The sequence below is a fragment of the Glandiceps talaboti genome, chromosome 6 (genome assembly GCF_964340395.1).
Source record: "Glandiceps talaboti chromosome 6, keGlaTala1.1, whole genome shotgun sequence".
NCBI lineage: Eukaryota > Metazoa > Hemichordata > Enteropneusta > Spengelidae > Glandiceps > Glandiceps talaboti.
Genome location: NC_135554.1, coordinates 526,918 through 539,556, shown reverse-complemented (window position 1 = coordinate 539,556; position 12,639 = coordinate 526,918). Strand labels below are relative to the sequence as shown.

At 35.6% G+C, this 12,639-nt stretch overlaps 1 protein-coding gene across 1 annotated transcript in view; it reads left to right on the top strand.

The window, feature by feature from the left end:
* The window catches only part of LOC144436440 (putative ferric-chelate reductase 1), a 276,780-nt gene that overhangs the window by 58,309 nt on the left and 205,832 nt on the right, over positions 1 to 12,639 (top strand). Inside the window, exon 6 of the mRNA XM_078125238.1 lies at positions 12,238 to 12,444. Within this exon, the coding sequence (XP_077981364.1) occupies positions 12,238 to 12,444 (207 nt within the window). The remainder of the gene's footprint in view (positions 1 to 12,237; positions 12,445 to 12,639) is intronic.

Genomic DNA, 12,639 nt, shown 5'->3' with positions numbered 1-12,639 from the left:
GATAAGCAAGAACTTTGGTTTCTTTGGGTGCTAGTGGAGATTTCTTTTCACAAGGCCCATGACAGAATTTGCTCTCTTCACTGTGTTGTCGATATGAAAATTCCATGCCATGATAAGGGCAGCCCTTTTTATTTTTCTGTTTCTCATCTCCCGACCGACCCTAATTTGCAGCTCCGACATCAGAAAAAAAAAAGTTTCTTTATTTCCGACTGACCCCTGAGCACAGCAAAATTGTAAGGTTTCTCATGGCGTCTTAGACCAGTTCTGCCGAGGCCATGACCTTGCGACATTGGCCCCCTAAAATTACAAATGACGCAATAATTTTCCCACCTTGCGTCATTTTACGGCAGACATCAAAATTATCTAAGTCCACGGCCGGACCAGTCCAGGCTCTGACTCGACGTCAATCCCACAAGAAGTATACTGACTGCATAAGGGAAAGTTTTGTTGACATCATATAGGATACAGTGACAACACGCAGTTCTATTGTTGACATAAAAAATGCCACAAAAAGATCAACTTTGATAAACTTAATCTACAAATTGAAACATTAGAGGGAGTAGATGAGACATCGAAATGGACGTCTCTCCTCACATGTTTTGTCTAGTGTCACTGTCGTGACCTCTGACCTACTCACTGACGTGTGCGAAACACTGAACATGCTACCGGAATGCGGAACATCTATTATATCTGCCACAGCTCAGAAGCCTGAGTAAACCAAATTTATGGTACAGGTTGTGATTTTCATTTGTTGATGGGTTAAATTAAATGTCATTGAGTACATGTGTATTTTGATTCCGAAAAAGTTGTGTTAGGGGATCGTGTTGCATGATGTTGACAGTGACACATGTGAATGTTGGGCACTGAATCAATGCGTAATCACTGGCATGGCCACTATAGACGGCCGATGCGCGCATGTGCGCCCGGTCACACATGAAGAACGAACTTGTTGTGCAAATCAGAAAAAAAATAATGTGGTATTTACAGTGCATCCCAACTTTGACGTTGTTGATAGTTTTAGTTAAAGATTCAAGTTCTGAGTTTCAAGGACACCTAATGTCAGCTTTCCGTATCAAGTTTACGGTATGTAACTTTGCTCATTTGATATAGCAGGACCAAATCATGATACACAGCCAGTAACGGTTAATTAATAAAAAATAAATTATTTTAAAGTTTGTTTGACTATTATTTGTAAGTTTTTCGTTCACATTTGGTACTTTTTAAAGTCAGGGATTTTTTTCCTTCAAAATGTCATGAATTTGAAGAGGGAATGATAAACACAGCAGTGTACTAACAATTTTAAAAATGAAACAAGTGGTTACAAGTTTAGGATTTCTCAAAGTTTTTATTCAATCATATGTTCACTGTGACTTATTTTGAAGTTGTTCTTTGTCCTTGTCTGAAAAAAGGGAATTATAAATTTGAGCACAGCTATTCATTGATATTCAGATTAAAAATTGTGACTAACTGGCTGTCCAATCCTTCTAAACAATATATAATATACTCTGTAGAAATGACTTAAAATTGCATAATCTTAATTGCCTTCTTTTTATAAGGTGTAATGTGTAGTACACAATTTTCAAAAAATAGCTTACTGGGAACTGTTATTATGAATGGAATTTTTTTATGTAGTTAGGTAATGGTCTATACATAATGGAATATCTCAGACCACTGTATCTCTATAGTGGTCTGAGATAATTTATATGAATATTTCATAGACAATAATAATTGACCCCACTCCCTGTCAAATGACACCACTTTTTGCAACAAGGGGCCTTTGTCCCCACTTGTTGGAAACCTTGGCAGAACACTGCCGTCTACCCACCCCCACCCCTTTGTTACATCAGAGCAGCATGTGTCTTTCATCATGGCTGAAGCTGTTGAGGTTTGATGAGGAACAGGGCGCGAAATTAATACAGTCGCGCAGTACATTTTGCTGCAATGTAATAATAGCTCAGAATATTTCCATCATTTTCAAAATTATGCTTAAAATTGGTAAAAGTCATACTGCATTCCTAATTTCTTGACCAGTTTTTAGCGTTAAATCAGTTATACAATGTATCATCGGGGAAATGATCGACTTCATGACATGACATGCATGATTCCGATGTTTACATTATTACTTGTAATTACTTTTAAACAGTAAATCCCAAAGGAGTTCTGAGTTCTAGAAATGTTTACATGTTATCTGGTGGATTATTTTGACAAGTTCACACTGAAGAAAAATGTTTCATAGAAGTAATGATTTATGTAAATAAAAATTCATCTCGCACACTGATGCAATCAATACAATAGTTCATGGCTACAGATATACACCCATCAGGATGATAAGTATTCAATCATCTTCTTACAAAGTTGTTCTACGGACTTGTCAACCTTGCTAAAATGAAGGAAAGAGACTTTTAGCAAGGAATTCAATAAAGAGAGGAGAAAAGAAGTTGTAGAGAGCCTGACAGGACCTAAAGGAGAGAGAATAGAACTGAAAAAATACAGATTTTTTTTCTTGCCCCCTTTTTTTTTTATTTCGCCCGCCCGCCCCGCCTGACTATTCCATTGGAGATGAGAAACAAAAAAAACCAACCTCACCCTAAAGTGCGAGCAAAAGTTTAGTAGAGTTATTACATAAGTACCATTGTGTAAGTCAGAAATAAAACCGGTATTTTCATTGTTGGCTATGCAAATGAGGTAAATTGAGAGAAAATAGATCCTAAAGCAAATTTAAACCAATTCCTGATGAAAATAAGCAAATACAGCTGTTTTCTGTAGACCGAGTCAAAACTATTAAATAAACAATCAAGATCAGTGGGCTTGACAATAAGGTTTCAGGTTGAGATAGACACCAAAATGATAACACACAAACATCACTTACACTGTGTGGGCTCTTTATTTATCAATCACAGTTCTCCAAGTCCTGTTAGTGTCAAATGCCTGGACCATCCGCAATGTACTCCGATTCTAATGAAAATTAACTGTTATAATAATATTGTACAATTTTAACGTTTTTGCTGAAATAATGGTTTTTGTACCTTGTCTTAAACTCGTTTTCTGTAAGCCCAATATATGTTTCTGTAATGTCTTTGTCCTTACGTGTGACTGCTGCTTGGCACCACTCAACACCCTAGGTAAAACCCGCCTTACACCGCACGATTTATACAAGGTATATCAGTACATCAGCATCTCCTGACGAGTGATTTACTCACAAAACAAGCTTGTAGAGACGAAAAACCCTACTTGATTTTCTTCTACCCCCAACATATACTCTGCTCTGCGTGCAGACGTATCGAGCACTGTGCTACGGATAAATATATACCGTAATTCCTCAGGTTAGCGCCCTGGGCGGTTTCAAGCCCCCCAGACCCCCAAGTTGGGGTTGGGCGTTTTCCTGCGTACCCTATTTTCCCTGTGACCAAAACAATGCCTCATACATATGAGTGTTGCAAATGTGCAGTCTGAATACACTGATCAAAAGCTCTGACAATTCTGACTGGATGATAGATGTCTTGAAACAGAATACACATGTGCTGGAAACATACAATGTTGCAATCTTTCATTTTCACTCAATTTTACTATCAAACCAACACACATTGATAAAAACCATGAGCGGTCCCTTTGATGTAATCTCTGCATTTATTAACATTGATAAGTAAAAAGTACCAGACATTGTCGGAAGACATGAAAATTAGAATTTACATTAGGTAATGCAGGAATTGGTAATGGCTTCTCTTCTGTGACAAGCACAGCTGTTTTTAATGTATATTGGATCGTGACACATGATATTGTACATGTAGTATGATGTACCCAGTCCCATGACGATAAAGACGTAATACATGTAAGTGTTGACAACTTTCAATGCATGGTCAGTGAATAGCTCTGCCAGTATCATATTACCCAACGTGATTGGGTGAAATTGCTCACTTTTTTGTAAGCTGCAATCCTATTGGTCATATATGACGTAGTGACCTAATTACATTAATTATTTCACAACATGGCGACTTGTAAAAAGACTAGCGTAGCGATCACACTTGGAGGTTGGAATGCGCCGTATATACAGTCATCTTATGAAGGGAAATATACATTTTTAGCAATGTTACATTCCTAGAAAGAATACTGATGTTTCTGTGATGTAAATAGCAGATTGAATTACGACATACCGTCATAGGAAGAATTGAAGCTACGTATGTTGATGTGAGCCCACCCACGTGGAATATGTTTACAGTTACACATCGTTGTATGTACATGTACTACAAAATATACCAATGCATGCCAAGTCAGTCATTTTCTAAATCCTCCAAAATAATATAGATTAAAAAAATGAAATTCTTCAGTTGTCCCCCCCCCCTATTTTGAACTAAATCCCCAAAAATTGTATGCAAAGGGGGGGGGGGGGGGGAATCAATCAGTATAAGGCGTATTATCATTCGTATGTAGCCTGCACAACTTCAAATTTATTGTGAGGGAAACCGCCAGCTGTTGGGGGGCGGTTTCCCGTAACTTTGCCAAAAGTCGACATTGTAAAAAAGAAAGGCCTGGGCGCTTGCCCGTGTGAGGGTGCAAACCCGAGGAATTACAGTATATATATACATAAAAACATAAAAATGAAAGAAGACGAGTCTGATATTACATTGTGGATTTACACTATGGACCGTTTCACCAGAAGGATCGTCGGGTGTAATAGTATGGTTTAATAGTAGTCGTTGGCTATACATTCTGCTTTATGTACATAACTTATGTGTGTTCACTGACGGCTGTGTGTACACAAAAAAATTGAAAACAAAGGTTACGTATTATTTAGCGTGCCGGCATTTACTGATTAATTCAGTTCTGCTGTTCATGGTCGTTGATTTGTCGGCAGTTATAATAAAATATTTTTCCCAGAGACATAGTTGACATCGTTTGGTAACATTTGAGTATGAGGAAGCCTGCTGGAGAACTGACCAGTGTATGTCGTAATTGGTTTTGCTGTCTTTTAGGTGCCAAATGTATTTCCTGATATATATATATATATATATATATATATATATATATATATATATATATATATATATATATATATATATATATATATATATATATATATATATATATATATATATATATAACTGGTTGTAACTCGGAGTTTCACGCATAGTGCGCGATCGCACTATGCGTGAAACTCCGAGTTACAACCAAGAAAGAGTTCCAGTACTACCAAAACTATATATATATATATATATATATATATATATATATATATATATATATATATATATATATATATATATATATATATATATATATATATATATATACATGTATATATATATATAGGATACCATAAATACCATGCTATTGAATTTTATCTGTTATTATTGGCCAGGGTTGTCGGTGGCCAAGTGGTTAAACCACTTGCCTCTTACCACTGCGTGTAAATTTGCCTAGCAACAAGACCACGCCCAAAGTAACAGCCAAATAATCATGTATATTGCAAAGATAACAACAGGAATAGAAAGACAAATGAATAAACATTCAAAACATGTATGCAAATGTGCCTAGCAACAAGACTATGCCCATAGCAACAGTAAAATGATCACATATATTGCGAAGATAACAACGGGGATTAATAGACAATTGAATAAGCATTCAAAAATATATGCAAATGTGCCTAGCAACAAGACACGCCATAGCAACAGCCAAATGATCACATATACATGTATTGCAAAGATAACAACAGGGATTAATAGACAATTTAATAATCACTCAGATAATGTATGTAAATGTGCAAATGACCACCTATACTTAGAATGGCTCACCATGTATTACACATTTTTAAAACTGTCAGTACAGTTGTGCTACAACGCCATTGGTGTTATTTTTGAGAAGTGAGGATACAGATCAGATGTGATCGATATGTAGAGCCCCAGACCTCAAGGCCATAAGTGACATGAAATTGTATGAAAGTTTTGTATATTAACAAAAGAATATTTTGTGGTATAAACTGTCTCAGTTGAAATAGAATGCCAACTTTTTTCCTCACCATAGAGTTCGCTTTGTATGCATGTTTGGACGAGTTAAGAATTTTGTCTAAGCTGACACCAACAAAACAAGTTTCATCAACTTCATTAATTTCCTTATTGTTGATGTGCAGGCTTCCACAAAGGGCAACTTTCCATGTTTTTGCTTCTAAAGACAATGTAGTTTGTTTTGAGATGGTTAATAGTGAGTTTGTTTGCATTACACCATGTTACAACTTTACTGAAGTGTAAATCAACCCTGTTTATATTGTGGCTGTTACTATCAAAAGTATGGAAGAGATTGGTATCATCTGCAAACAACCTAAAATTAAAAAAAAAGTAGAATGAAAAATGCCATTGATAAAAATTAAGAGTGGGTCCCAAAACAGACCCTTGAGGTACTCCACATTTAACACCAAGGTTTGCTGACTTATTGCCATCTACAGAGACAAAGTGGGATCTATTATGCAAATAATCAGTAAACCATTGTAATGGAAGTCCTCTAATACCATAATGTGCTATTTTAGACAAAATAATTCGATGGTTAATTGTATCGAAGGCCTTGGAGAAGTCTAGAAATACAAATGTATGCCAAGTGTAACTTGTCAGTGGTTAGCCCTGCTTACATACGACAGGCGGTGCACGAGTCTATATTGCTGACTTGACTCTAAACAAATAGTAGGGACAATTGTCAGAATCGAGTCCCGGATTACTCTGTATGCAAGCACGACTAGTCAGTGCTACTGCTAGTGATCATACCGGGACTGCTTTGAGTATGAGCGACGTGAGGCATGTTGAGGTATTTTGTTGAGAATTATAAATATTGCGAAATCTCAAGTACAAGGTTTAAATACAATGGAATGATGAAAAAAAAGTTGGCCGAGTCTGCTGACAGACGCCTGTCACAGGAAACTCCGTAAATTAAAATATCATGTCAGACGATGTATGTATTAATCGTTATCTTAGTTTCCGTATGGCGACAATATTCCAAGTACCCGGATGCACGAGGGACTAACCCGGAAGCAAGTCGTTGTCAGCCATATGTTACAGTGGTAACATCGTCCGAGAAATCGCTGCGTTAAGAGTGTCATTATTCACAGAATTGTTGTTTTCGAGTGAAAACCCGTCTTGAATTGTATAACTCTAACAAATGAAGACATGTCAAGTTATGTTTTGAAAGTTGTATCGCTAAAGTAAAAACATGGTCTTCACAGGATCTACCTTTGCGGAACCCATTTTGTTCATCTACAAGCAAACTTTCGTTTTCTAAAAATACTGTCAGCCTTTTATTCAACACTGCACTATATAGTTTTGAAACTGTTGACTGAAGACTAATGGCTCTATAATTCAATGGCATCCTAAGATCTAAAGTATTCTTTTTTGGAATTGGTGAAATTAGTGTTTTGTTCCAGACAGAGGGAGTAATACTGTAATCGAAACAAAATTGAAACAGGTCACACAGAAAGTCAATCATACAGTCCTTTTTTAAAAGCTCGTTAGGAATGTTGTCAAAACCAACACTTTTCCCAGATTTTACGTGTGCAACAACAGCAACAATTTCTTGGCGAGTGAAATTTGCATTCAGTGATATATGGCTCTCGTATATCGGGGACTGAATGTTATCTTCTAAAGCATTTTTATGAAATTTCATTGTATTATAAAATTCCGTATTAGTATCCAAATTATCATTGACTAAATATAATTGTGAGAAATCATTTGCCCATTTATTTAAAACTAATTCTTCATTTGTTTTTTGAACTCGGCATAACAAACTACTCAAGATAGGGCGGTCAATATGCTAATAAACTATGTTATAATTAGGTTTATCATGTTATTTTCCAGATATGTAGGTGTTTAACCAACACAACATTTTTTACTCTACCATATGTTTCCATGGAAACAGCTTTCCAATTTTATACAATTTATGTTACACCAGGTAGCACTAACTCATACATGTCTACATGTAATACAAGGACATTTTTTCACTGTATTATCTTTTTTTTTCAATGTTTTATGTCAATTTTTGGAAAAATGATTAACATATTATGGTGATTTTGGTTACCATGGCAACAGATGTTCATAAAATGACCCCCTTTTTTGAACTCAGCATACAAAACTACCCCAGGTAGGGTGGTTAATATTCGAGTAAACCCGATTATTACAATTATTATTATTATCATGTACTATTATTATAATTATTATTACAAGTGAAGGGGTTAAAATAGTATATAATAATAAAGCATTGTGTGAGAGACAATTTAGAGGAATGGTGCCTGTTGGTCCTATTGTCAATAAAATACAAAATACATTTTCCTTAGGAGGCAACATTTTGGGGCAATTTATGGCAATTACGAGTTGGAAAAGGACAAAGGGCCACATTTTAGACCAAGCAAAATCAAATATAATGTAAAGTGGACCCGTTTTAGACTCTTGAGTTCGAAAAAACCCTGACCCCATTTTAGACCAAATGACTTGAAAACGAACCCAAAAGGTCGGCACATCAATGTATACTCAAATAAGGGAGTGCCCCCCCCCCCCCCCCCCCCCCCGATATTTGTCTGAACAGCTCGCATCATGACCAAGCAATACATTGTTCTGTTATGATTTATAATGTTGCCGATAACATTCCCTGAAAACAATATTTGCAATGAGTCTTACTATATTTGTAATATTATTATTCCCAAAGGTACAATTATTTTGATTATACAGTGTTGCAAAGTTTACTGAAAAGATTATCGATTTTTTTTCCGACACCCTGCAGGCGCTCAGAGCTGTGCAAGTGTGATAAAATTGAGCCAGGTTTTTGAGCTATTGGTACTTATTTTATTGTTCACAATATATTTGTGTGCCGTTGTGGTGGAGTCAAATGATGTATCCTTTCGTTGCAAAACTTAGCCTCAGATTTCTGTTTGCTATGAAGACAGGTGTACTTGATATTTAAGGATCATTTACAGAAATAATAGTTACCAACGCAACGTTAGATTTGTTTACGTATTACGTCGCTGTACCCATCATCAATGTCGCTTATCAGATGTCACACTAAATGATTGTGTTGCTTCCCATCAGAAAATTTAACTGAAGGTAAGGGAAATTTTGATCGTAACATATTCAGTCATGAAATCATCAGGATTCTGGCAATTTCCATGACTTGTTTAGAAAGATTACATTTCAATAATATTTGGAAGCAACAGCATAAAGTTAGCGCTAAATATTACGTGATAACAATCAATCCCAGTCAACCAGATGCACATGGTGGTATGTTTGTGCCTCATGTGTATGGTACCGGACGGACTAGCCTGTCTGTCAGTGTCACATTTTGCTTCTTATCTTCAAGATGTTTTAAGAAAATGAAAATAGTCGTTGTCTGATCAACAGAATTTCTCTTCCACTAAAGTTTAGACAACATTTAGTTGTACTCACTCATGCAAACGTTGTTGATCATGCTTGAGATGTCACACTGACCTCGTTTCCTTCGACGTCCTTATGAAAATAGGTCAAGGGTTAAATTCACCGAGAACGAACACTTTTGCTAGTCTTGTTTTGCCGCGTAATCATCAAATATTTTCCAGATAATTATGAATAAATTTCTTATTTTACACTTTGGGCTTTTTAGTTTTGTCTGATAACCAGCCACCTTGAATACTATGTACTCACTTTATTTCACTTTCTCTTGATTGGGTTCATTACCATCCACACAGTGACAAGAAGCAGTTTCATTGTCTTTCAAAAACGTACCCGTCCCGTTTGTACTGAAGACTTACTGTACATGTGGCGTGGTGTATCGTCTACGACTATATTTGCCTTGTATTAGTTGTAAAATGAAATAAAATTTGAACATGCTGAACAGAACTTTGGCCAGGCATGTCTTATTTTTGTTTTATTTATTTATTTTTTTGTTTTGAGGTAACTGTACTGTGTTGTGTCTATATGAACCTGTGTTTGCCATGATCCAGGTAGACACAACAATGGCAACTGCAACATCAGTACAGCGTTGCGTCTTTTTATGTTGATTTCGACAATGATTATGCTATGTATCAAAATAAAAGCAATCGACTTTCCGTAGTCTGTTTTAAAGGAAGACAGACAATTGGACTACGCATTATTGTTCAAAAACAAAAACAAAAAACAAAATATTATCATGAAGCTGACTTGCCTTCTTTATATCAGTTCAAACACAATTTTCGATTTCACTTTGATCATGAGCCACAACCGGGGAACTCCTAAATCGGTCAGGGAACTCAGTTATATTTACATTCTTACTGGCTCGGTAAAGGTTATTATTGTGATGGGCAAGTATAGTGTGTATACTAGTATTTTTTTAGAGTGTTGTGTTTTTTGGTTCATTGTGCACGATTGAAATAGAAACAGGTGAAATGCACATAAAATCGTAAGTGCTAATTCGTATTGGGGAAGGAAACGAGGTCAAGTCAAGTAATCTTTCAAAAAACTACCCGAAACAGTGTGTCATGGTGCCGTATATCGTCTACCACTATTTTTGTCTCCTAAAATAAAATATAATTTGAACATGCTGAAGAGAACTATGGCTAGGCATGTCTTACAGTGCAATTTTTTGTTTCATTTATTTATTCATTTTGTTTTGATTTTTCGTGGGAGCGTGAGGTATTCACTGCACTGTGCGTCTGTGCTATGTCCATATGAACGTGTTTTCGCCGCGATGTGTGTAATTTTCCAGGTAGACACAACATCATTGTTGCGTCTTTTTATATTGACTGCGTCAGTGGTACATGGTATTGTATCAAAACAAAAGCAATCAACTCTCGGTAGTCTGCTTGGAAGCAAGACAAACAATCCGGACTACCATGCATTACAAAATATTTGCAATGCCCCTTTCTGTTTTTAAGTCAACTTCGTGTAAATTTTAGCAACTTGTAAATTAATGATTATTCCTAGTCGTTCGGCAAAGTCATGTAAACAATAAATTAGTGAGTTGGTTGCTTTCATTGCCTATCATTTTGTGTATATGATGTGTGTACACCTCGTACTGCATGCTGCATACACACATAAATGCAGTGCACATAACATGCGTGATTCGCGTGATAATTATATCTACATTGTAATACATTCTAGTGACGTCAGTCGTCTTGCATGCGCAAAATATTACAGTTGCCATCTTGATAATTCTGCACTTGTCAGCAATCTTCACGACTGAGAAATTCTGGATATTCCTGGTAACAATCGATGTAGTGATACTGTGATCGATCCCAACTATATTGTGTCCTTATCGTTTGAATTTGGCATGTGTCACTGGGACCCGGAAATATGTACGTACTCATATGCACATCATGTTGTCAGTTGAGTTGGAGAATTTAAAAGCAGACGATATTTTGTTGGATAAAATCCAAGTACAAACAATAATATACAGTATGGTGTCAACGATCATGTCAACTTGTACTCAAATGTGTGTGTACACTTACTTTGAAGATTTTGTGATAAAAGACTTAACAACGCTGCGTAAATGGAATTGTCAAGAACTGGTGGTATTTTAGGTATTTAGTTACAATTTATTCTGGTGATTTTAGAGTTTTAGAATTGCATAGGTTTGATACAGATAATTTCAAAAATCATGAAACCCTACTACAACATATATCACCAACCCATACATTCAAACAGCAATGATGTTTTTTCCTAAATTTGAAATTTTTAAAGTGTTTTATGTCTAATTTTTCATAATATGGTTATTTTGGTTACCATGGCAATTGATGTTCATTAAATGACCACTGTTTTTGAATTCAGCATGACAAACTACCCTTGGTAGTGGGGTCAATGTGCAAATAAAAAGATATTTATCAGATGTATAATGTTATTTGTGAGATGTATGTGTATATAATGAAAACATAATTTTCACGTCTACCATACGTTTCCATGGAAACAGCTATCCAATTTTAACAATTTATGTTACACCAGGTAGCACTAACTCATATATGTCTAATACAAAGGGCATTTTTTCACTGTGTTATCTTTTTTTTCAATGTTTTATGTCAAATTTTGGAAAAAATGGTTAACATATTATGGTGGTTTTGGTTACCATGGCAACAGATGTTCATAACATGACCCCCTTTTTTGAACTCAGCATACAAAACTACCCCAGGTAGGGTGGTTAATATACAAATAAACTTAATTATTATAAAAATTAGTATTATTATATACTTATTTTATAATTATTATTATTATATAATATTATTTAATTATTATATTGAATGTTCTATTTATTTTTCAACATTCATAGGGTGATCTAGGAGAAAGGGTTACATCAAGTGATTGTGGTGATACAAAAGGCTGTTACATGACACCAGCAGGTTGTACTGGTAAAGATGATTGTGATATTTTAATCAGCTGGCAAGAAGATGGAAACAATGTCATTTTTCAACTTCTTGGAAAGATGAGAGCTGGAGAAGAATATGTAGCCATAGGATTTTCTAATGATCAAAAAATGGTATGTTATGGGTTTACCAATAAAACAAGTCATTGAGAATAACATAGTCCCTGCTATAATTGGGTTTTAAGGAATTATCACTACTCTGATCACGCAACAACATTTGTGAACCTAAAACAAACAGACTTAGATATGTTTTGTGTGCTTGTTGGACATGGAATATGCCTCCAACAATAAAGGATTGGTTGGGTATAG